The sequence below is a fragment of the Balaenoptera physalus genome, assembly GCF_965194825.1.
Source record: "Balaenoptera physalus genome assembly, chromosome: 6".
Lineage (NCBI taxonomy): Eukaryota > Metazoa > Chordata > Mammalia > Artiodactyla > Balaenopteridae > Balaenoptera > Balaenoptera physalus.
In genome coordinates, this window is record NC_138885.1 from 105107781 (window position 1) to 105131408 (window position 23628).

The 23628-nt window shown below is 35.4% G+C and overlaps 1 protein-coding gene across 4 annotated transcripts in view; it reads right to left on the bottom strand.

The window, feature by feature from the left end:
• The window catches only part of ABCA12 (ATP binding cassette subfamily A member 12), a 186481-nt gene that overhangs the window by 58145 nt on the left and 104708 nt on the right, over positions 1–23628 (bottom strand). For 3 of the 4 annotated variants that reach the window (XM_082467469.1, XM_082467467.1, XM_082467470.1), the window contains exons 15-23: positions 22660–22833; positions 19450–19614; positions 18914–19124; positions 16946–17085; positions 15070–15189; positions 11495–11585; positions 8843–9022; positions 7931–8246; positions 5126–5240 (exon numbers count right to left, since the gene is read on the bottom strand). In XM_082467469.1, coding sequence (XP_082323595.1) covers positions 5126–5240; positions 7931–8246; positions 8843–9022; positions 11495–11585; positions 15070–15189; positions 16946–17085; positions 18914–19124; positions 19450–19614; positions 22660–22833 — 1512 coding nt within the window. The remainder of the gene's footprint in view (positions 1–5125; positions 5241–7930; positions 8247–8842; positions 9023–11494; positions 11586–15069; positions 15190–16945; positions 17086–18913; positions 19125–19449; positions 19615–22659; positions 22834–23628) is intronic. The other variant, XM_082467468.1, reaches the window with a different exon arrangement.

Consider the following 23628-nt stretch of genomic DNA (forward strand, 5'->3'; position numbering starts at 1 on the left):
TTGCATACCTATACACTAATAATGAAAAATCTGAAAGAGAAATTAAGGAAACACTCCCATTTACCACTGCAACAAAAAGAATAAAATACCTAGGAATAAACCTACCTAAGGAGACAAAAGACCTGTATGCAGAAAACTATAAGACACTGATGAAAGAAATCAAAGGTGATACAAACAGATGGAGCGACATACCATGTTCTTGGATTGGAAGAATCAACATTGTGAAAATGACTATACTATGCAAAGCAATCTACAGATTCAATGCAATCCCTGTCAAACTACCAATGGCATTTTTCACAGAACTAGAACAAAAAATTTCACAATTTGTACGGAAATACAAAAGACCTTGTATAGCCCAAGCAATCTTGAGAAGGAAAAACGGAGGTGGAGGAATCAGGCTCCCTGACTTCAGACTATACTACAAAGCTACAGTAATCAAGACAGTATGGTACTGGCACAAAAACAGAAATATAGATCAATGGAACAGGATAGAAAGCCCAGAGATAAACCCACGCACATATGGTCACCTTATCTTTGATAAAGGAGGCAAGAATATACAATGGAGAAAAGACAGCCTCTTCAATAAGTGGTGCTGGGGAAACTGGACTGTTACATGTAAAAGAATGAAATTAGAGCACACCATACACAAAAATGAACTCAAAATGGATTCGAGACCTAAATGTAAGACCGGACACTATAAAACTCTTAGAGGAAAACATAGGAAGAACACTCTTTGACATAAATCACAGCAAGATCCTTTTTGACCCATCTCCTAGAGAAATGGAAATAAAAACAAAAATAAACAAATAGGGTGTAATGAATCTTAAAAGCTTTTGCAGAGCAAAGGAAACCATAAACAAGACGAAAAGACAGCCCCCAGAACGGGAGAAAATATTTGCAAAAGAAGCAACTGACAAAGGATTAATCTCCAAAATTTACAAGCAGCTCATGCAGCCCAATATCAAAAAAAAAAAAACAAACATGCCAATCCAAAAATGGGCAAAAAACCTAAATATACATTTCTCCAAAGAAGATATACAGATTGCCAACAAACACATGAAAGAATGCTCAACATCATTAATCATTAGAGAAATGCAAATCAAAACTACAATGAGGTATCACCTCACACCTGTCAGAATGGCTATCATCAAAAAATCTACAAACAATAAATGCTGGAGAGGGTGTGGAGAAAAGGGAACCCTCTTGCACTGTTGGTGGGAATGTAAATGATACAGCCACTATGGAGAACAGTATGGAGGTTCCTTAAAAAACTAAAAATAGAACTACCATATGACCCAGCAATCCCACGAATGGGCATATACCCTGAGAAAACCATAATTCAAAAAGAGTCATGTACCGCAATGTTCACTGCAGCTCTATTTACAGTAGCCAGGACATGGAAGCAACCTAAGTGTCCATCGACAGATGAATGGATAAAGAAGATGTGGCATATATATACAATGGAATATTACTCAGCCATGAAAAGAAACGAAATTGAGTTATTTGTAGTGAGGTGGATGGACCTAGACTCTGTCTGTCATACAGAGTGAAGTAAGTCAGAAAGAGAAAAAGAAATACTGTATGCTAACACATATATATGGAATCTTAAAAAAATAAAAATGGTTATGAAGAACCTAGGGGCAGGGCAAGAATAAAGACGCAGATGTAGAGAATGGACTTGAGGACACGGGGAGGGGGAAGTTTAAGCTGGGACGAAGTGAGAGAGTGGTATGGACTTACATATATTTTCAAATGTAAAATAGATAGCTAGTGGGAAGCAGCTGCATCGCACATGGAGATCAGCTCAGTGCTTTGTGACCACCTAGAGGGGTGGGATAGGGATGGTGGGAGGGAGACGCAAGAGGTAGGGGATATGGGGATATATGTATACATACAGCTGATTCACTTTGCTATACAGCAGAAACTAACACACCATTGCAAAGCAATTATACTCCAATAAAGATGTTAAAAAAAAAAAAGAATAAATTAGCATTCAAAAAAAAAGAAGACATAAAAAATTGCCTCAAGTGAAGCACCACAGGACTACAGACTCTTGCATAATTCTTGGTAATCTTGTCTGCTGACCACAGGTGTTTTAGGTTACCTGTCTGAACTGAGAGAGGACAACTCCAAAATTTTGTCTCCAAAGCAATATAAACAATCAAGTCCCCATAAATGACTTATATTAGAGCAAATAGATGAAACTAACCACGAAACCGAGAACATAATGTGAAAAACAACTCTTTGGTGTGATATAAAATCAGCTTTTGTACAGATTTAATATTTTAATTTTAAAAAGCAAGGAATGCAGAATAAAACTCAATTGCAAGACATTTTGAAATAGTTTTTTTTAAACTACAGGCTTCATTTTATCAATAAACTTATTGGGCATTAATATTTGTGCTAAATTTCTTTAACAAGTTAAAGGAGTTTACTAGAATCATACCATAACAAGTTCAAAGGTGAATGGCTTCACTGATTTAGCAACTGACCTGGTTTCTCTGCCTAGCTGTGACAACAAGTACAGAAGGAAAAATGTTTTGTTGGTTTGTTTGTTTACTTTTTTATTCAATTGGGAAAAGGAAACGGAGAACGGGCAGCTTTAGATCTTAGTAAATATTAAAATGATAATATCAAAAAGGCATCTTGAGTCGCTGGTAACCTAAGAGTCTATCCACCATCATCTTCAATAGTCATTAGGAGTCTAGGCTACTAAAATAAAATTGTGAGAGAGAAGGTAGCTATGACACGGAAAAGAACTGGTCAGAAGTCCAGACACTTGCGTTTTAGACCCAGGTCTACCATTAACTAGCCCATAGTTTTCATCAAGTCACCTCTCACTTTCTGGGCTCAGCTTTTTCATCTTGAAAAAGGAGGAGGTTAGTTTAGAACTGTTGGCAGAGGAGGTAGGCTGAGCAGGGGCATTAGAAATATTCTACTCGTTCCACACCAGCTTCCATCAACTCATCTCACGAATAGACCATATTCCTTTAAATTTACGACACTGCTAATTTTAAGATGTGTCATTATTTTACATGCCACCAAGAAAGAAAAATCACTGCCAAATAAATTATGACACCCTATCAAATACATCTCAATTTCAGAGGCTTTAAAATGTGAAAAAAAAATCATTCTTAGAATTGATAAAAAAATGAATAATCGAATATCTCTTCTGTTCTGGCAGTGAGAAAGTACATTCTGGAAATATAATGCTGAATGAAGTCTAGATGACAAGACTCAGAGAGTTTAAGGGATTGGGCCCAAGTGAATATGAACTGGAAGACTCAAAGCCTTATTTTCTGATTCCAAGTTCAGTGATATTCCACTATGTAACTTTGACCCCCAAGACTCAGCTAGTTAAATTTTGAAAGTGGACGCCTGCAAAATGAAGACACAGAGCTACCAAACAGAAACTGGTTCATTGTTAAAAATGTCTTTCATGTCTTCTATTGAGAAAAACTCTTTATTGTGCTTTGATGTTTTTTGATGACATCCATAGATGCATTCAGAGAGTACTATTTATTTATTTATTTATTTTTGGGCCATGCCATGCAGCATGTAGAATCTTAGTTCCCCGACCAGGGATCGAACCCGCTCCCCCCTGCATTGGAAGTGCAGAGCCCTAACCACTGGACCACCAGGGAATCCCCCAGAGAGTACTATTTTCAAACCAAAATAATACAGAATGCATGTATTTTACATATACGTATATAATATATACATAATAGACATATATCACAATACATATATACACACACACATGCTTATATTTACTTATATTTTTAAGGTAGATTATTTACTGTGCTGTAGAAAAGAACTCAGTTTCTATCAGTTTTCTATTTCAAAGTTTTCCTTTAATTTGTAAAGATTCACTTCTGAGTACCAGGAACCTGACAGAGAAATATAAGGTAGGAGCTTGCAACCAAAGTTATGGTACAGGGCATGGATTCGAGTTTCTAAATTGGGGTTAAGAAAACATTGTACACAGTCCTGAAAACAACGGGGCTCAAACCAGTTGATGAGACTTTTACCAAATTATAACTGAAATATAAAAATGCAGCTGAAGATCACCCAGAATTCAAATAGGAAAGGTAAAAAGTGTGGGTTCAAACTCTAGGACAACCCTGGAAGTCTGATGTTGAGCTGACAAAAACATAAAGCAGTAATTTGTACTTTGTAAGGAGAAATAATCAATTGCCTAAAAGCACTGGCAAAGTAAGTCTGAAAAGTACAATTGGGCTAACAGGTTACTCTAACCTCATTGTTTCAGATTGTCAGCCAGGCCTGCAATAATTATTGTCCCTCAGTTTTGAAATGTTTCCGCTATCTTGTCACTTCATGAGTGAGTGTAAAGAATGGGCTCATTACAGGATTAGCAGATAAAATTATTTCTACTGTAATACAATCAAAAAATCACACAATGCTTTTTCATAAATTCTAAAAAGAAGTGAGATATTTTGGATTTGGGGATAATGATGAAGAATATGTTCAAGAAGAGATCATGCTTTACATCCCAGGTCCTGTCTTTCATCGTCATATTATTAACCTAATCAGTAGCATAACGTGAAATTCTTAGTCTCTATAAATCACAAGTCAGTGAGAGAGAACTGAAGGAGACAAGGTATACTGGAAAGAGAATTTGCTTCTTGAGAGCTGAAACAAGTCATATGTCTCTGTCCACGTCCAAATCTGTATCTATCTATATCTGTATCTATGTCTGTATCTATATATCTATATCTTCATTTGGACTCATTTAGTTACTATGCCAACAATTTTCCTTTCTTAACAGTTATTATTGTTATTATTTAAAATTCTTTTGTTAAATCCTAAGTCCTACAAGTAACTTCTTGGGCAAAAATTACTGTTAGGATCATAAATCGTACTCAGATTTTATTCAGAATTATTCAGATTTCGTTTTTCAGAAGCATTTATAAAATAACTTCTACACAACTTTTTGAGAAGACAAAATATTGCCGTACCAGCTGCCTTAATGTTTCATAATATATTTTTCCATCTAATTCACCAGGTATGGGTCAGGCTTTCTGAGTTTGCTTAGGTATGACGAAAATCATGGTAATTAATTATATCCATGTACAACTTATTTAATAAGAGATTCTCAACATACCTCATGAAGTCGGAGGTCTTTCTCATAAACAAGTTTTTTTACAAATGCAGCTATAAATATAACCCAGGCAACCATGAGCACGATTGGAAGGGAATAAGAGACACTGGTTAGGAAGCTGTAAGGAAAAACAAAAACAAAAACAAAAAAACAAAAATCCAGTGACCAAAATGAATGTCACATTTGCAGATTTTAATGTATAAAGAACACACTCCCTCCTACACTGAAATTATAATCCTGTTCTGAAATTGAGACTAATTATTATTACGACTCTTTCATTTATGAAGTGTGAAGCTGACTTAACAGTAAGTGCATGATTTTCTTGCCGTACTGCTGCAAGAGTAAAACAGTTCTGGATTGTTAGATAAAATTGCCAAATTGTTTAAAGGGTGTTTGTGTATGTCCTGTTCAGGAAAATAATTATTATACAGATATAATTGCAAGGCTCTAAGCCCTTCTGTCTAAACTAAATTCTTTTCTAAAAGGCAGATTTAAAATTAGATGGTGATTGGTTTACCTAGCTAAAAGATGTATCTTCTCAAATTACTGTACTTATCTACTCTTTGGAAGCTGATAGTTATTATTAAACCAAATTTCCCAAAACGAAATAGAATGAAACTCAAAATCATTTGATTTAAAATGCAAAGAACTTGGATTCCTCAAAATAATGCTCTAGGGGATGTTTCATAAACAGTATAGAAATGTTTTTTCTGGTAACTAGAGGGTTGCTGGAAGACTTCATTGCGCCCTAAATATATTCCTGAATGGCTGGCCCATAGTACCTGAATGTTCAAATGCAGTGTTTCTCAAAGTTGAGCATGCATCGAAATCACCTGAAGGGCTTTTTAAAACAGATTCTGGGCTCCACCCATGAGCTCCTGATTTATTATATCTGAGATGGGGTTTGGAATTTGCACTTTAAACAATCTCCCAGGTGATGCTGATGCTGCTGGTCTGGAGACCACACTCTAAGAACCATGATGCTGACATTAGCCACCAACTATGGGCTAAGGCAAAGGAATAGTTTTCAATGAGAGAATCTCTAAATTGATTTGTTTTACATATTAGGCTCCACTGAAACTTTCACTTGCAGGAATGTCCCAAGGCCATTTTCTTTTTAATCTATAAGGCCAAGGAATTACCTTCAAGGTCCCCATGAAAAATGCAAATATTTATGGAACATGACATCACCATCATTCATTTTCACTTTAGCATCAGAAGTGTATCACCAACAGAGATATGAAGGATTTTTTAGTGGGGGAGAAGTGAGGGTTGGGGCCACATCCAATTTTTTTGGTTCCTGGGAAACTGGCAAGGGGGAAGCACTTAAAGAATATTTGTTGACTGAATTTTGTCTTGGATCAGGTCCAGCCTTGATGCTGTTTCTGGCCCTGGAATTAGGAAAAGGCCTTCATTCATTAATAACAAATCCCCGCTAATGTTTCTTTCAAGTGACTGTGTGTTTTAGGTTTGGTATAGTATGAAAGAGAAAATTCTGGTATTGTAATTAATGGACCAATGCAGTACCAGCTATTCAACTTCAGGCAATTTACTTGGATTTCAATTTTTTCATCTGGAAAGCGTGGCTGATAAAATCTGCTCTCACTTTATAAGGTTGTTTGGTGCAACAAATGAAATTATATGTGTGAAAGCACTTTGTATGCAACAAAGAGTTTATATGGGTACATTAAGGCATTATGTTCATACTCCCATGAAGAATGCAGAGTACAGTTACTTTACTCTTAAAAGAAACATCCAGGTAACTACCATCCTAGGTACTAAAATTCACAAGGGGAAGAAAGTCAGAAGGAAAATAGATGAGAATTTTCATTTAATTGAAACCACAGGTCTTAACTATTCATGCAAGCCATTTCAGTTCACACATGGTTTAGGCAACAAGGTCCTGACTGGCTTCTACAATAAGTAGCTAACCTTGACAATCTGCTGACAGAATCATCACCTGTCTTCTCGTATCACTGCTGCACAAACAGCTACATAACCTCATCTCTATAGCTCTTGAAGCAGTCAAAGGAGACAGAAGCATTGATAGAAACAGAAAAAAAAAAAATCCAGACCCATCTCAATTGTATATAAACTGCAATAACTGGGCTGAATAACAAGCACAATTCGTTTAAAGTAATATTCAGCCTCAAGCTTTTGTGTAGAATGAGCATGAAAAACTTAGCCCACCAACCTTATTTTCTTACTGTGGTCAGAGTGGAAGAACCATTCAGTGCTACCCTACTGGCAAATTTCTTGAATATTCAAATTCAATTGTCTAAAAGCATGATCTGTACATTTTTTGTTCATTTAGCAAAACCATTTTAGATAAAGATTCCTACCAAGTGGACTGAGAATACATACGATAGTTTCAGATAGCACAATATTTACCTTAGAGAGTTGATCAATAATGTTTTATTAATTTTTTTCTGTAAAACTGACCCTACACTCACATACTTCTAATTAAATTTGAGAGTTGGAAGGGAGTTTTAAGATTGTTTTGTTTAATATCCTTATTTGATTAGAGGAAAGTAAAACCAGTTGAGAGTGGGTAACATCAAAATCATGCAGCGATGCACTCAAGTCCGGAGTCCAACTCTCTTAATTTGGGGGCCAAAGTACTTGGAAGGCTAAGGATTATATTAAAGAAAACATGGATATACTGTGGATCTTTTCCTTGAAACAAGCATTTGACAAAGGTTTGGTGAACGTTATTCCTTTCATGCGACACATGTGAATGAATGAAAAGAAATGAATTCTAAAAAAAGTGGTTGATTATTTAAAATGCCTGGAAGTGCATGGACTTACTTGTCTTTCATGTAGCAGGGATAAGGAATTGCTTGGACCTGGACTGCTATTTCCTGGGAGTTCCTTCCAGTCTGCAATTCAATGATTGCTCTTTCAATACTATCCTGTAAGTAAACAAAAGCCCTGCCATAGATCTGGTTGTTTGACGGAGAATTGTGTGGTCCTGGGGCCCATATCTTGGTTCTTATGCTTCTTGTGGTCTGTGAGGTCTTAAGACTCATGCGGATGGTATATTTTACAACAGGAGGAAGAGAGACGTTTTCAGAGTCATAGCTTCTGTGCTGGCTGCTATTGGAAGGAAGCTTAAAAATAACACCTAAAAATAAAATGGCAACAACATTAGAAGGTTATTTTATGGTTGACATTATTCATTGTTTGGAGGGTACACATAGGGGGCAGCCAAACAGGCAACTGACTTAGTAATGTGACAGTAAGGTCAGACTTCTAATTTACAGAAAAGGTGGCTAACTGAAAGTGACAACCTCAGAGACTCAAAGTAGGAGTTTGAGAAGATAATCACAAACTAAGTGGCCAGATTAAATATATCACTCTAAGCCACTTACTGAAATTAACACACACACACACACACACACACACACACACACACACACACACACACACATAAATGAATAATCTTGACTGATTACGAGGATGGACTCAACTTCATCCTGTAACTATGTAATACTTTACAGTTTTAATTTTAACCATACCAACAAAATTACACATATTGAAGGCTCCTCAACCAATACGGTTGGTTGCCTACATGAAAGGTTTTCATTTCTAAGGACATCAGAGGGGACAGTGTCCTCCCTCCACCCCCAACTACTTTTCTGAGTTCTGGATGAAAGGAGGGAAGAATTTGGCCAATTTTAGTACAGAGAGAAGCTCAAATTCTAGTAGAATAACACTTACTTCCAAAGAGTTCATTGCTTTTGTAGAGTCTTTTAGCCTCTCTTTCCATTTCATCTATGCTTTTTGCTGCCTGAATACGGTCATACAATATACAGGAGGAAATATTTACTGTCAGGGAAGACAGTGTGTTAAGATGATCAATGAGGTCAATGCCGTTCTCTAATTTTAGCCTTAGAATATCTAAAGAAGAAAAAAAAACCAGACACAAAGCATATTATAATGTTGTGTTATAATGTTGTTTCTAGTAGTAACAAGACAAAATACTGATTTTTTGGTAAGTAGTAAACCTTAAACCAGATTATAAATAATAAGAACTTGTAGAATTTACTCTAAAAATATCTAGTACTCTATATCTGGGAAAATGTAGCCAGTTGTGCAAATGTTCACTGAGGAGAATGTTGAACTAGTTACAGACACAGTAAACCCAAGTACAAAGAATGGTACAAACTAATTCAGAAGTATATTCTGCTACAATTCAATTAACCAAAGACTAAAGGTGAACAATTTTTAAAAATCTATCTGCATCAGTTAGGAAGAAAACTATAAGCTAGAGGTGAAACGTTTGAATAAACAGAAATGCTTGCTTTGTTCAGGGAATGTAGATGTAAGAATTTAAGCAAGGAAAGTCTATGCAGAGGGTGTAGAACAAATAAATGACATCATTCAGTCAGTTGGGATACAGAATCATTTCTCAGGTGACAATCTATGCCACACAGTTACAACTTTCTAATACTGTTTGACTTAAAACCTTATGTGAGCTATCTCTATTCAATATCTGTATTAATCTAGATAAAATGATCAAGATTTTTTTCCAGGTAATTACTCTGGAAGAAAGAAGATTTAATTGCTCTTCAATTTCAGGATTCCTTATGAGGAAATCAACTGAGACAAAGGGTAAATATAAAATTGCAAGTTAATAAATCACTTGGCCAATTAAAGTTTCACTGACTTGATCATCATGAATACTGAGAAGGCTGTGATATCATAAATCCCTCTTCACAGAACCCAAACATGTCTCTACCATCGTCCAATAGAAGACTAAATTTCTCACAGGGGGCAACTTCTTAAATGCACCTCTCATTAGAATTTAAAGTGAAATGCTTTGCTTCATATAGACATTGGTGGGGGAGGGGTAAAATTGTGGTTGAACAGTGGCCTCCAGCGGCCACTGGAAATCAACACAACAGCAAAGGGTTCTTCAGAAATGCTGGTAGATAGAGCTATGAAGAGTCAGTGCTCCCCAAATCCAAACTATAAAACCTTTTTGATACTAAGTTAAATATACAATTAAACAAACAGTAAGTCTCACTGCGGTAGTCATTTTAACCTTCTTTTAAATTGTAAAACTCACCTCCTATATCCAAAGTTAGAAATTAAAAAAAAAACTATATAGGAAATTTGTAGTTTATCCCTGATATTTTGATCAAATGTTTCCTTACCCAAATGATAATTTTAGAGAATAAATCACTAACATCTTTCTTTAATCAAACAGGGTTGACTATCATAAAGTACATAAAATTATACAGAATATAAATGTAGGCATAATTCCTCCCCACTGGTTTACAACCTAAATCACGTAAGTCCCAGTAGCACTGGGGAGGAGGAGGGGCATCTGCTCTACTGTGGTCAAATTCCGATGCTTTCAATCCCTTCCTCTTACCCATGGTTGCATAGCAACAGGGAATCAGACACAGACTGAATTAGACATCTTGCATCCCTTATGTTGAAGGTGGGGATGTGGCAGAGGGAACGCATAAGTTCAGACAGCTTTCTTTGATCCTCTTCTGCCTGTTCCTTTTAAATGATCATGAGAGGAGGAGCCAACCTTGAATAGTGATTTAGGTTTATTTTCGTTTGAGTCTCTGCATCGCTTTGGTTTTGTTTTTGCTAACTCTATAACTTCTCCTGGTTACATTCTGAGTTAGTCAAAGTGATACTAAGGCCAGTGGAGATAAAATTATAAATGTAGCCAGAAATAAACCATTTCATCTTCTTTTGTCCTTAAAGACTTGCTTTTCATCAAGTTACCCCAAAAAAGTGTCCTCCTCTAGCAACCTACCTGTGATTGAAGGACAAGCTGCATTTACACGGAATATATTGCATTATAATTACCGAAACTAACTACAGGCACTGGGTATCAAAATAATCATTACTACTTGTAACTGTACAACTAACTAGGGGGCTTCCCTGGTGGCGCAGTGGTTGAGAATCTGCCTGCCAATGCACGGGACACGGGTTCGAGCCCTGGTCTGGGAAGATCCCACATGCCACGGAGCAACTAGGCCCGTGAGCCACAACTACTGAGCCTGCGCGTCTGGAGCCTGTGCTCCGCAACAAGAGAGGCCGCGACGGTGAGAGGCCCGCGCACCACGATGAAGAGTGGCCCCCACTCGCCGCAACTAGTGAAAACCCTCGCACAGAAACGAAGACCCAGCACAGCCAAAAATAAATAAATAAATAAAATTTAAAAAAACAAAACAAAAAAAACTAACGAGGAAGAAGATGGATAGATATATCCAGGATTTTACTTTTCTTAGGATAACTAGATAGAAACCAAATACAGAAGAAAAGGAAAAGAAGATCTTATATGGCACAGGCTTTTCACATTTCTGACATGACAAGTAAATAAAAGTTTTGTGACTCTGGACTCACCGAGTTCATCCATCTGTTTCAAGAGTTCAATAGCATCAAGTCCCACGGAGAATTTCACAAAAACTTGCACAAAGGGGTTTCTTAGAGTATTCTAACAATAGAGGGAATCAGTTTCAATACAAAAAGAAAACATGTTTAATCATCATCTCTCAAATAACACCACAGTGAAATGAGGTACCACTACTGGGCATTTTCAATGCACCATTTTGCAAAGGCTCCCAACTGATTTGTATTCTAGTCCTACTAATTCCTAGCTCAGAGGCTTTCAGCAAGCACTCAGCCTTTTCCAGCTTCAGGGTACTTTTCTGTAAAGTGGTATCTAATCAGATTAGTCAGATGTAAATTATTATGGTACTGTTTTATACTGTAATAAGTGCAGCTATGTGAACATGGAAAAATAAACTGATGATAAAACTTTACATGGAGTAGCTCATGGAAAGACTGAAAATTAAAAAAAAAAAAAGTGCTTTAAAAATATAAAGGCTTTTGTAGTTATCTTGCAAATTAGGAGACATAAATTCTACCACTGTAGTTGTCTACTAGGTAATACTTATTGAGATTTTACTAAGTGCTGGGCACTGTCTAATAGAGTTTACCTTACCTTGATTTTCTCACTTAGTTTTCAATAATACCTAGAGGTAAGTACTATTATTATCCCCAGTTAATAGAGGACAAGGCTAGGGCCCAAGAAGCTATGTAAATTTCCCTAAGGATGTACAATTAATAAGGGTCGAAAGGAAAGTTGAAGAGAGAGACTTCAACTTGATTAAAGAAATGTTTATTCATCTTGTGTGTAAATTCATGGCCTAGTTTTTATGTGAGCTATGCTTAAGTTGTTTTCCCTTTAGAGGACAGTTCAGTACTACTTATTATTCTGTCCTTCTACCAATATCTTGTTTTGTTATCATGGAGATAAATGATTAAGAATAATATGTATTCAAAGAGCATATATATAATAGAATTAATTTGTTAAATCTATAGTTGCTGAGGAGACTAAGAGTAGTTGGTAGCATGAAGACAGATGGCTATCATGCAGCTATACACTGATAACCCAAGTTCCTTAAAATCTAACTATTTACCAGGAATTAATTTGCACATTGTGGAAAATCTGAATCAGAACGTTACTAATAAGGAAAGCACTGTGTTAGTTGCAATTCAGAGACGATCCATCAAATTCTATTTCCATTCTCTTATCACTCCTGTTACAATCAATCCTGTCTATAATATATAATATTATTTTCAAATGCTTCCACAATATGATCTTCATAAGTCTGTGAAGTGGTTATCAATGGACCCATTTTAGAGTTTCATAAACTGTAGCAAGTATTTTAAGTCATTTGCCTAAGAGTTCACAATGGCAAAGCCAGGTCATGTGCTAAAAGCTTGAAGTTTCAAATTCTGTACATATTTTCAGAAATAAGTTTTCCTCAATAATTGAGAACAGGAACTTATTTTGGTCTAGAACAAAATAAAGATACTCCCATTAGATAATGATCCCTTTATGGACATGGTCATAGCATTTCTTCTTAGCAAATTACTGTACTTTGGAACTGTTATGCACAGATAATGTCCTTTCTTAATTCACTGCTTTAGCCAACAAAACTTCCCTTAATGAAATAATATGTGTGGGATTTTTATCTGTTCACAGAAAAAAAGTTTTAGGAGAAAAGAGCAATTTTCCACTGAGGAAAACACATGTGTCAAAAGTACCTTCCATGTAGCCTTTGTTATCTGAGATTCACTATAAAAGGCCACTTAAAATATCCATTTGTGATTACCAGAGGTAGGGGGTGAGGAGATGGGGAATTGGATAAAGGTGGTCAAAAGGTAGAAACTTCCAGTTATAAGATAAATATGTACTAGGGATGTAATCTACAACATGATAACTATAGTTAACACCGCTGTATGACATATAGGAAAGTTGTTAAGAGAGTACGGCCTGAGAGTTTTCATCACAAGGAGAAAATGTTTTTCCTTTTTTTTTTAAATTGTATCTACCTGTATGAGATGATGGATGTTAACTAAACCTACTATGGTCATCATTTCATAATATGTATATATCAAACCATCATGCTATATACCTTAAACTTATACAGTGATGTACGTTAATTATTTCTCAGTAAAACTGGGGCGGGGGGGACTGAGATTTAATCAAGATAGTAACGTGCTCAAGATCAGAGAAGAGTAGGATATTAAAATAAATGGACATGCTTAATATTAGAACTAAATTTAATAGTAAATTGTGGGGAAGATGTTTGATGAAAAGTTTATTTTGGGGGCTTCCCTGGTGGCGCAGTGGTTGAGAATCTGCCTGCTAATGCAGAGGACACGGGTTCCAGCCCTGGTCTGGGAAGATCCCACATGCCGCGGAGCAGCTGGGCCCGTGAGCCACAATTACTGAGCCTGCGTGTCTGGAGCCTGTGCTCCGCAACAAGAGAGGCCGCGATAGTGAGAGGCCCGCGCACAGCAATGAAGAGTGGCCCCCACTTGCCACAACTAGAGAAAGCCCTCGCACAGAAACGAAGACCCAACATAGCCATAAATTAAAAATAAATAAATAAATAAATAAATAAATAAATAAATAAAAATTAAAAAAAAAAAGTTTATTTTGTATTAATTGTGTTAAATATCTATTTTAGAAATTAATTTTATCATTTATAACAAAATTCAGGTTGTAATTGTAACTATGCACTAGTTGATAGTCAAAACAAAGACTGAGTAAAGCATCTTTTGCGTATAACTTTCCTAACAAAGTTGTATGACACAAATTCTTTGTTCTATATTTAACTTCTTGAGCATGATTATAAAGAAGGGCATTTTTGTTGTTGCAAAAATCTTCTAGGGCTCCATCAATTTTCCAAGGGCCTCTCTCAAGTCTTTGAATACACAAGCCATACTCTCTTGAAGTTCCTAAGTTGTCACCATTCCTGAAAATTTTCTCTTCTCCTATTGATAATGGGTCTAACTCTGCTGCTAGATGTTTAGCTGCCAATAGCTCTCTTTGTGATTGGAACATTTCCCCACACTACTTGCATCCTTTTCAGAAAACCCTGCGTCTTTTATGGGAATTGCAGATTACACTTTTCAACTAGTGTGTATTGGATTTGAGTTGCACTGTCAAATCTTTAACCTAAAATAGAGTGTCAAATGTTTCGACCAAAGAACTCCCCACATTTAACATTCTTCTTCAGAATATTAGTATTTTAGGAATTCTGGTTCGGTTAAAATAGCAAAACATAATCTAGAGAAATAAAATAAGCATATTTTAAGAATTTTTTATTGCATTTAATTTTGGAAAATAGATTTACATCACTAGTTATGCCTCAGGATCAACTTGTAAAATGATTTATCTCTGAATTACATACAGAGAAACTGTGGTATAAGAGGTGAGGATGGTTACAAACATGACTGACAGATCTGTTATCCTGTCTCAGATCTGCTCTCTGGAGCAGAGGCAATTTTAATCTGTTGAATATGGATTCTAAGTTACTATCTGCCCATTCACATAACGATGGTGATTAAAATCTCAAAGAATTACAATTCGTACAAAAGTGAATAACAGAACCATCTCCTACCTGGAGAACTGGAATCGTCTGGTTTAACAGGTGGAAGGAATTCATGAAAAATGGTGACTTATCCACCCACTCTTGAGATTTTTCTTTTAATTCTGCCAGCTGCCTCAGAGTTACATTAGACTTGAAGAAACAGAAACAAATCTGGTCCATTAGTATTTTTCCTATATTTCAAAAAGGTATCTTAAGGTTGTTTTGTTACATAATTTCAAGAAACAGTTCTAAAAAGTAGAGTTAGTAGAACATTGTCAGAAATTTCCCATATGGTCAAAAGTTTTTAAGTGGCAGCTTTTATAGGATCAAGATCACTTATAAAAATTCTGGAAAATCTAGGGTTTACTTCATGTCCACAGAAAATTTACAGCCAAAAGCATGTCTTCTGGAATTCTCACAAGTTACCCATTTTTACCAATGGTACACTTTACTACTAAAGAAACATTCTAGTTCAAGGATATAAGAAGAAGAATACTTTCATGTATTGCTGGTGGATGTATACAGTTTTTTTTGGAAAGCAATCTGACAATAGTTATTAAAACAGAATATAATATTCTTCAATCCCTCAATCTTGAACATTCACCTCTGTGAAATAAAAATACCACTGTGTGAAGTCATAGGCACAAAAGTAGTTGTTGCCACATTGCTTACACGAGCAAAAAAACAAAAGCAAACACTAGAAACAAAAAGAATGTCCAACAATTGAGGATTGGCTGAGTAAATTCCATGGTATGAAAAAATTTACAATCTTCAAAAAGAATGAATAAACTAAATCTATTGAATTGGAAGAATTTCCACAAGGTATTGCTGTATGACTAAAGTAATATGCAGAAAAGTATTATAATGAAACCTCATTTTAATAATGCAAACAATGACCATTCTGTATATGAATGTGCATACAGTACAATAATATATAAAGGATTAGAGGAATGCACATAAATTATAGAAAGCCACATCCTTGAATGCTAACATTCATTAGTTTACATGAAAGGAAGAGTAGGATCAAGCAGGGAGAAAAAGAGGTGAGAGTCAAGCAAAAAGAAAAGGAAAAAAAAAAAAGACTGCACTTAGAAAATAAGCATTTAATGACTTCATTTATGCAAAATTATGTAAAAGTGTGTAGTCAATAAAGCAAATAAGGTATTAAAACACAAACAGTGAAAACAAAGATCATTCTAGAAATCAGTGATGACTTCATGTTTATTTTTATATAGACCTAAAACTAATTTATATTTATATAAACTATAGTTTAATGACCAAGTAATGGTAAAGAAGTTTTTTTTTTTTTTTTTTTACTTTCACTCTATCATTTTAAAAGCATCAAGTTTATAATTCAAATCACTAAAGCCAACTTTAAAAGTGAGAGAGAAATGCTATTATGGTTATATTAAGTAGGTGATAAGTATAGTTACTATTAATAATGTCTTTCTCAACACCTATCCTCTATATAAGATATTAAGTTGTACAACCAAATATGAAGCCAATAATCTATAATTTAGCAATTGTTTTTGTTCAAACTAGTTATATAATGCCCAATATTGTTTTTTCTAGTGCCATTATTTTTACATACTTTGAAACTTAGATGCTAGTTGTAGAAAAGTTTTCTGCTTTTGGAGATAAATTGAAAAATCTGAGGTCTTGCTCCAACTAACCTCATTCTCAAGTGTTAACAAGGTTCATTTCTCTTCAAGGAGCTACCACTCAATCTACATTGTTTACACATATACAGGGCAGAAGTTGAGAATTGTTAAGAGTTTCAGAAAGCCAAAGGTAATAGTATCTAGGCTATAAAGAAATCTGAGCCAGCTAGACTAAATTTGGAAGCTGACTACTTTAAAAATCATCTTATACTCAAGATAGAAACTTTGAGTGATAATGGTCAAACCTTTTCCATTATTGCCTTTGTGATGGGGGTATATGGTGCGTACAAAATCCTTCCCAACAACATGGGTTTCAAGAAAGCCCAAATCACAGGTCCAGCAGGCATATTAATGATGTCTTTATAAAGAGAAAAGCAAAATGGTGCTGGAAAGAAAAAGTGTAATAAAACCATTTAATACATGCATTTAAAATCTATTCATGGTAAATTGACAAATATTATTGTTATAGCACCCCAAAATACATGCCTTATACTTCCTTTGTTATTAACAAACGTGACGCATCTGGTGTCAAAGTAAGAAAGCATAGTAACAAATCTTTTTTAGGTGTAAAAGTTTAATCCAATAAATAAGCAAGTGCATAGTAAGTGATGGCATTTTGCCAAGAGGAGCTAGAAAGGTTGAAAAGCACATTTCAGACTGTCTTCCAACAGATATTCCTCACCAGCCCTTAATTTTTAAAAATATGCAAAAGTTTGCTATTGTACTAGATACATAACAGCTGTCCAATAAATGTTTGTTGAATGAATAAAAAGATGCATAAATGCATCAATCCAATTGCTATATTAAACATCCCTATATTGTTTGGAAAAGCTCAGCCAATCATATTTTACATCTCAAAGCTTATAGATCAAGTAAACAGCTTTGATGTGCCACTGAACGTTTATAGTTCTGCTACATTCATGAAGCTGTTCTGTGTGTGATACAAATTTCTAATTCTAAAAAGTTAAGAAAAAATATTGACCTGAGCAGATTTAAGGCACACTGTTGTATCATTTACTGGCAAGGTGTAGTGGTTAAGAGGCTAGACTTTGCAGCAGACTGCCTGGGTTCAAATCATAGCTTTGATACTTTCATGTTGGACAATGGTGTCCAGGTTACTCGATCACTTTGTGCCTCATTTCCCTTACTAAGATGCAGCTATAGTAGCACCTACCTCATAGGTAAGGGAAGAGTGAATGAGTTGATATGCAGAACATGCTTGATGTGTGGTTAAGTGCTGTATGAGTGCTTTCTTGGGGAAAATTAATGCTTCATTTATTACAAAAGGCTAAGATTACAGCTCAGCATTAAAAAAACACCCGATTAAAAAATGGGAAGAAGACCTGAATAGTCATTTTTGCAAAGAGGAAATGCAGATGGCCAACAGGCACATGAAAAGATGCTCAACATGGCTAATCATCAGGCAAATGCAAATCAAAACCACAATGAGATATTACCTCACATCTGTCAGAATGGCTATCATCAAAAAGAACAAAAATAACAAATATCGGTGAGGATGTGGAGAAAAGGGAACCCTCGTACACTGCTGGTGGGAATGTAAATTGGTGCAGTCATTGTGGAAAACAGTACAGAGTTTTTCTCAAAAAAGCTAAAAATAAAACTACCATATGACTCAGCACTTCCACTCGGGTAAATACCCAAAAAAACCAAAAACACTAATTAGAAAAGATTCATGCACCTCAATATTCATAGCAGCATTATTTACATTTGCCAAGATATGGAAGCAGCCTAAGTGTCTATCAACAGATAAATGGATAAATAAGATGTAGTGTGTATATATATATAATGGAATATTACTCAGTCATAAAAAAGAATGAAATTTTGCCATTTGCAACAACGTGGATGGACTTGGAGGGCATTGATGTTAAGTGAAATAAGTCAGACAAAGACAAATACTGTATATTACTTTTATGTGGAATCTAAAAAATACAACAAACTAGTGAATATAACAAAAAAGAAACAGACTCACAGATATAGAAAACAAACTAGTGGTTACCAGTGGGGAAAGGGAAGGAGGGAGGGGCAAGATGGGGTAGGGGACTAAGAGGCACAGACTATTATGTATAAAATAAGCTATAAGGATATATTGTACAATACAGGGAATAGAGCCAATTAAAATAAAAAAGGCCAAGATTTAGCAGACAATGTTGTTAGGAGGCGACATTACCATGCTGATTTTGAAGTATACTCACTGGCATGTAAGGGAATTCCATATTTTGCAGCAATTTGCTCTTTACTTAATTTATAAGTCAAAAAATCCTTGGTGTGGTTGCCTCTCTGCCTCTGAGAAGAGGGCAGCATGGCAACTAAATATTCAGTGGTAATTCCTTGGGAGCACAGTGCTTGGGAAATGGTACTAAATGATCCTTGGGGAGTGTTTAGCCGGTTGTTTCTGTACATTGCCTGTGAGATAAAAATACATGATTTATTAACATTATATGAGCTATAAATGCTACTGAAAACAATATAGAAGAAAACCTGATAATCCTTAGACAATCCTTATAATTCCACAATTCCTTTAAAACATGTATCCCAAATGTAAATGTACAACACTAAACTTCTCCAATTTAAGTGGCAAAAACTTTTGCCAGAGTAGAAGAGTTTTTCTGTAAGTGATTTTTGTCAATGTACTATATTTGTAGCTGAATGTATTATAACTAATCTCAAATAAAAGTTAAGATGACAAAAGGAATTTTCCAGCAAGAATATTACTGTGTGACTTTTCTACCTGTGTTAATGGAAAACTTCTGGGCAGGTGCATTTGTTTCAGGGATCTCATTTTGTCTAGCAGCGGTCGTGCGACAGAAGCCATCTGACTGAGAATCTCCTTTAGCCTTATGAAGAGTTCTATCATCTTTTCTACTGGCTTTTGATTTTCCCTAGGGAAAAACACCTGACAGGAACAGAAACAACAAAAAAAGAAATTATTTTTGTGGAGAAACTGGAACCCTCACACACTGTTGGTGAAAATATTAAAAGGTACAGTCACTTTGGAAAACATTTTGGAAGTTTATTAAATAGTTAAACATAAATTTACCATACAACCAGAAATTGGATTCCTAGGCATTTACCCAAGAGAAATGAAAAAATATGTCTACACAAAGATTTGTACGGGACTGTCTATGGCAGCATTACTCACAATAGCCAACAAGTGGAAACAATCCAAATGAATGGATAAACAAAATTTATATCCTTAAATTGGAATACTATTTGGTAAAAGAAAGAAATTACTTACTGACACATTACAACATGTATGAAACTCAAAACATTATACTAAGTGAAAAAAGCTACACACAAAGACCACATATTGTACGATTCAATTTAAATAAAATGTCTAAAAAGGCGAATCCATAGAGACAGAAAATAGATTATAGGGTGCCTGTGCTAGAGGTCAGAATGAGAATTGACTGTAAATGGACACAAGGTTTCTTTTTGGGTTGATAGAAATGTTATAAAATCAGATTGTGGTAACGGTTGCATAATTCTATAATTTACTAAAAAACCCATTAAATTGTACACTTAAAATGAGTGAATTTTATAACATATAAATAATACCTCAATAACTTTGCCAAAAATAAATGATTTTAAAAGTCAGAAAGGCAAATGTCAATTACATAATTCTTCATGTACACCCTTGTTCAAAAATCATATAATGTGCTCCTTAAAATCAGAAAAGCTCTGTCAAAAAGCTCATGTGGTCTATCAGGTTTAATCATAATCCCCGAATGTATTTCTGTTGCAGGAAGAAACACTGAAAATATTTTTTAAATTAAAATTTTAATTTTATTCTCTCATTCACTCAATTAGTCAACAAACGTTAATTGAGTGCCTGTTATGTTCCCAGCACTGGGTGAGGTAATGGGTACGAGGTGATGGGTACAGTGGTACACAAACTGGCATCATCCTTCCACTCAGGGAGTTTTGTAATAATAGGAGAAACAGATATGAAACAAATCAATGAACAAAAAGCTGGGGAATATGAGGAGGTAGGGAGTTTAGCTAAGAAATCAAAAGAAGTCTTTCCAAGATGACACCCCAAAGGGGAGAAAGAACAAACCATAGGAGGAATAAGGAGAGGAAGGTAATAGACAGAGGGGGAAAGATTTGTGAGGTTCATGAAGAGGGAAAGCTCTTGGTGTGTCCAAGGGGGTCAAAGACCACTATATGAGGACAAGATTCATTTGGAGAAATATCACAAAGACAGAGCTGTCTCAATAACACAGCTATTAATTGCAATCAGATTTCTCTAAATCAGATTCAACATTTTAGTTTTTCTTCCAGTTCTGCCAAAATTCTAGGAATTCTGACACTGATTTGAAATAAACTGACTAATGATGAGAAATTTTTATTATTTTTACGTGCAATACCTGAAAGAATTAGGAATGGTCTTCCGCTTATAAAATGCACATATTTATTTACTATACTCAACAAGAAATAGTTGGTTTGATATGTGCTCTGCAGAGACATTGTAAGATAAGGATTAAAATTTTAGATACAAAAATTAATAATATCAATTTATATGCATTTTAAGTTAGGTAAAATAAATATTCATTTAGTTAATGGGTATTTGCTAAGTTCTTCTATGGGCCAGGCACTATTCTTGGCATCTGAAATGTTCAGTGAACAAAGAGGCCCTTGTGGAGCTTACACCAAATAGAAGTAGACAGAAAATAAACATCAAAAGTGAATACTAAATAAAATACATAGTATGCTGGAAGTGTAACAGAAAACAAACAGAGCATCGAAAGGAGGTTTGAGAGTGCTATAGATGAAAGTTGGTTGCATTTTAAATAGGATTGTCAGGGTATCTTATTGAGAAGGTCAATATTGAGTAAAGACACATAGTGCTGCAAATCAGGTGAAGGGCATGGCCTGGAGTGGTCCCATGCAGCTGCCCTGGGCCCAAGGAGTAGCCACGTAGGAAACGGGATTTTAGAAATACGGAGAGGTTGTGCAGGCCCTGGGGCCCCTGCAGGATTTGAGGGTTTACTGGAATAAAATGAGGAGCCACTGGGGAAGGTGTTGAGCAGAGGAGTGACATAATACGATTTAACTTTTAAAGGGATCATCTTGCTGCTCAGGGAGTGGTGGGGACAAGTGTGGAGGCAAGGGAGGCCAGTTAGGAGGCCTCTGCAGAATATACGGGTCGGATAATGATGACTGTGAACAGGATTATTTGTAACTAGTCCTAAAATGCCTTCATCCCCTTTGCTGAAATGCATCAACAACATAAGTCAGCCGTGTTGCTTCTGGTTTTTCTTACTTTCAAGAGAAACACTTTTTTTTTTCAGTGTTTTCAATAACATGTAAATAATTTTGACCTAGTATAGATTTGGGCGGATAAAGGTGTTTAATTTTCCTATGTTTATATTTTTCTTTCAGTTTTTTATTCACTAAGCACTTATAAAGCATCTAGTTATTGCAAGATGGAGTTACTGCTGACTTTACAGCTCTAATAATGACCACTGTTTTGTTGTACTGGATAAATAATGGTAGCCTCTATCAAAACTTGATGAAGGAAACACAAAAAGTACTTTTTCAAATACCCAAAAAAACCTCGATTCTTTTACTTGAAAACGAAAAACTTTGTTCTAATCTTTATTTTTATCCCACCAAATTAATGTGCATTCACTTTTTTAAAAAGTTATTATAACATTTGTATTTCATACTCTAGTATAGTGTATATTAAATTTAATTCCTGGTCTTGGATATACAAATTGAGAGTTAATAAGGCCATAATATTAATTTCCTCATCTATTAAATATGCAAATTTACAATATATGATCGCTAAGGTCCCACTTAGCTCTAAAATAAAGCTATAATTCCAAAAGCTGTATAAATGGATCACATTCCTTACAGTATCAGGGAGCATACAGGTATAATCAATTTTTTTATATTATACTATAAATATTAAACTATTTCATCAATAGCAACTTGCCTTGTATGTGAAGTTGTGAATGTCTAAGTAGTGCAGAAGAGTGAGTCCAATGAGGTAAGACAGACGGGATCTCTTTGGAAGAGGTATGCTGCAGAATTCCTTCACTGCATCTTCCAATTTGGGACTGGTCATGTTAGCATCACAAGAATGCAACCAGAACACACTAGAAATAATCTACAAGTTGGAGGAAGAAAAATATTTTAGCTGTGAATCCTCTGAAGCCACATGTCCATTTTGAGAGGTTTTCTTATACTTTTAGACTTCATTTTAAAATAAGACAAATTATACTCAAAATCATATAATTTTTTTTGTTTAAAGCACTAATTACTATCAATAAACCTATAAAGAGTCCATAGTTCACTGGAAAGCTTAAGAAGTAAGATGGGAAAAGAGATAGAAAAAAATCCATAATGATTCCCAGATTTCTTGCTTGAACGACTGGGCGAATGACGACACCAAGAAAGAAAATTGGTTTGGATTGTTTGGGAAAATTACTAGTTTAAGACTTTGGCTCTCTCGGGAATTCCCTGGTGGTGCAGTGGTTAAGAATCTGCCTGCCATTGCAGGGGACACAGGTTTGAGCCCTGCTCTGGGAGAGATCCCACACGCCACAGAGCAACGAAGCCCGTGAGCCACAACTACTGAGCCTGTGCTCCAGAGCCCGCGAGTCACAACTACTGAAGCCCATGAGCCTAGAGCCCGTGCTCTGCAACAAGAGAAGCCACTGCAATGAGAAGCCCGCGCACCACAACGAAGAGTAGCCCTCGCTCACCACAACGAGAGAAAGCCCGCGCGCAGCAACAAAGACCCAACGCAGCCAAAAATAAATAAATAAAATAAATAAATTTTTTAAAAAACTGATAAACTTTAAAAAAAAAAGACTTTTGCTCTCTTTAAAATTTTACTCTTACTTTATTTAAATTGCATTTCATTTATATAATCATTTGAAGTTATAATCTTGTACAATAA